Below are 2997 nucleotides of genomic sequence, written 5' to 3'. Positions count from 1 at the left end.
GCTCCTTTACTCCTCCTTCCCGGGCCTGCAACCGTCTTCCTACTACGACTTATCAGAGGGTCTCAGTCACCGAGAATACCACTGGGTGCCGATGACCAAGGACGCCCAGTCCGAAGGTTCTTGAAACCGCACCGACCAAAAGTCACTACAAAGCTTTCTAGGGACTGAGGTGCGAATACGGTGAAACTCCCGACTTCTAACGTCCTTCAGAGACCGTACCCGCCACCTTCTGCCCAAGACCTGCCAGACCCTCCGGTGCGGGTGGGTCACGGCCACCTGGGCCAGCACACGTCTCTGCCCCCACGGCAGGTGAGAGAGAGGATGGCCGCAGACGAACGCTGCTCAAAACGGCAATGCGCGGCTATGGCCAGCGGCCACGGTGGCACCCGCTCATCCACCCCGCCCCGCCGCCAAAGCTAATGAGCGCTGCTTCTGGTAATGGCAAAAAGTAAACTAATAAACTGGTGAGAAAGGGAAAACAAATTCAGATTCGAATTATGCAAGGTACAGCACAAGCCATACAGTCACTGATATTGGAATAACCGTGTACGGTGTCCAGTGGGTACCAGACTAAGCAGAGGGATCACTTTGTAAGGTATGAGAATGTCTAACCACTATGCTGTACACCTGAAACTAACCTAAAGTAATATTGAATGTCAACTGTAATTGGAGAAATTTTAAATGAGGATTTTTTTTTATTAAAATGCAATTATGAAACATTAAATGACAACACAGTAAGCGACTACCAGATTCTATCTTACAGGTAGCAGGCAATACAAGATATTAGAGTTCACAGAAAATATTCATAAGGACAGTGGGGAATGGGGAAACACTACAGACAGATGCTCCAGGTACATGCTAAACAAAGTGACACTCTGCACACGATCATGAGCACAATATACGGTGACTGTGACTTCAGTAATTCTTTATTTTACTTAAAAAGGAACAGATCGTTTGTAAGTGCCACTGCCGCATAGGTAAACACTCATCACAAAATCTGAGAAACGGACCCTTATCTGCTCAGAAATTGACTCTCGGATGGAAATGCCACGGTCATTCTACCAGACCCTGATTGCCGCGCCAGAAAACAACACGACAAAACAGCACTTGCCTCCCATTCCAGGATTTCTGGCTTTGAACAAAAGGAATTTTTGCAATAGTTGCATTTCAACTGAATATCACTTGGAGCTACAAACTGGCCGTTTGGAGATGACTGCATACTTAGCGCCTGAAACAGAACAAAGAACAAAACATACTGAGTCCGAGACGGATTTCAGAATTTTCATTTGTGACAAATGTCAAGTATCAACTAGGTCCAGAAAAAGAATACGTATTTTGCTTAAATATTTATTCACATAAAATCGCATTTCTGAATTTTATCTTTAAAAAGTATGCTAGTATATTAAGTTCTATGAACCTGAAATTCATTTTTTACTACAGGACTATTACTAATCTTAAAATATATGAAAAAGGAAAAAGAAAATACCAATCGTGATTTTTTTTTTCTTTAAGAAAACGTAAACAAAACTAGTGAGGCTGTTTGCTCTGGTCCTGAACTAGTTAGTAAATAAGTGTCTTCGGCGCCCGGCGCGCAGCCGAACAGCTAACTCACTGCTGCTCGCTGCGGCTGACGCTTCCTCTCCAAGTCCATCAGGGAAAAAAAAAAACTGCCTGTGTTACTTTTTAAAACTGATCGTTTCTTACACAAAGTTGGGGGGAAAGATTTATAAACTAGTGCTGATACCAGGAATTTACGTAAAACAATTTACAGAATATAAAAAGATAGAAGCATATATGGGCTTTAAAAGTTTTGCCCTAATCTGAGTAGGTGAGTACATTATTGATGTTTAATTTTCATTCTTTAATCCGTATTACTACATTACGCAATATTCTGAATGTACGAATACTTGATAAAATCTTTTCACTGTGGCAGCGGAGGGAGGAAAACACCTTTATCATTTTTTAAACTTCTGCATACGTCGTTCGACACACGAAAAAATAAAACCTGCAGATTTAGGACAGTAACTATCGAGTAAATATGTTTTTTAAATAAAAACCACCAACATTACCCTTAGTATTTCCAAAAAATTAAAGTCCATTATTTTTCAAAACAAATGAAAGCCATCCTGTCATCTTACTCTGAAATGGAAAAACATCTAATGGTTTGCTTTAAGATAAAGAAGGAATGAGGAAAAATGCTGCTTTGCTGTTTGTCAGCCTTGTGTTACTTTCGCGCAGTCGCAAAGTGATGAGGCTGCGGACAGACTGATGGGGGCGCACTCCTCAGGAGCAAGAGTCTAACTTAAGCGTGTCTTTAAAACACAACGTTCATACACAAATGGCCTCATCGAAACCATGGGCAATACACGTTGCAATCAAAAGAGAAGAGTGGTTAATATATTTTCAATTAACATTTCATTTACCCAACATCAAAAAGGAATGAAGGTGTAATCTGACCAGCAGCACGCCAAAGATCCTGCCCTCCGCATGTCTAATCAATCCTCATGCCTTAATTTCTAGTCCCAAGCAATGTCTACCGCGCTGAGGATATAGCAATGGCCACGATCCCAGCTTCCAAAGCAAAAGGTTTGTCTTCAATGCGGTTTGTCACCTAAGCTCAGTTGAGGATATAACGATAACAAAAACCATTCAGCCGGATTCAAAACCACCTCAGCTTAAAGGCTAATAACTGCTGGAGTCACAATAACATACTCGAGACTGCGTTTTCAGTCTAAGTAAAGTAACACAGAGGGCGGTGCCTGCAACGCAGCTGCTGGACAAACGAGCTCACGGAGCACGGCCTGGACGCTGGTTGGAGCTTTTACGTAATACCCTGAGATGTTCACCCACGGCAGGGAGGCCTACGTAGCACGTCACCACACTAGTCCCCTCTAAACTGTCCCTCCTAGTGGTCGGCGGGCTTAAGTCTGCACATGTCCAGTACTGCTGTCTTCTGAGACTTGCCATATGCCAGCTTTGAAGGCCTACGTCACCTAC

At 42.9% G+C, this 2997-nt stretch overlaps 1 protein-coding gene across 1 annotated transcript in view; it reads right to left on the bottom strand.

The window, feature by feature from the left end:
- The window catches only part of ZMYM2 (zinc finger MYM-type containing 2), a 92550-nt gene that overhangs the window by 33965 nt on the left and 55588 nt on the right, over positions 1-2997 (bottom strand). Inside the window, exons 8-9 of the mRNA XM_023530713.1 lie at positions 1016-1228; positions 71-294 (exon numbers count right to left, since the gene is read on the bottom strand). Of these exons, the coding sequence (XP_023386481.1) occupies positions 71-294; positions 1016-1228 (437 nt within the window). The remainder of the gene's footprint in view (positions 1-70; positions 295-1015; positions 1229-2997) is intronic.

This window comes from Pteropus vampyrus, unplaced genomic scaffold, assembly GCF_000151845.1.
Source record: "Pteropus vampyrus isolate Shadow unplaced genomic scaffold, Pvam_2.0 Scaffold52, whole genome shotgun sequence".
Lineage (NCBI taxonomy): Eukaryota > Metazoa > Chordata > Mammalia > Chiroptera > Pteropodidae > Pteropus > Pteropus vampyrus.
The sequence above is the reverse complement of the archived record's forward strand: the minus strand, read 5'-3'. Positions and strand labels throughout refer to the sequence as shown.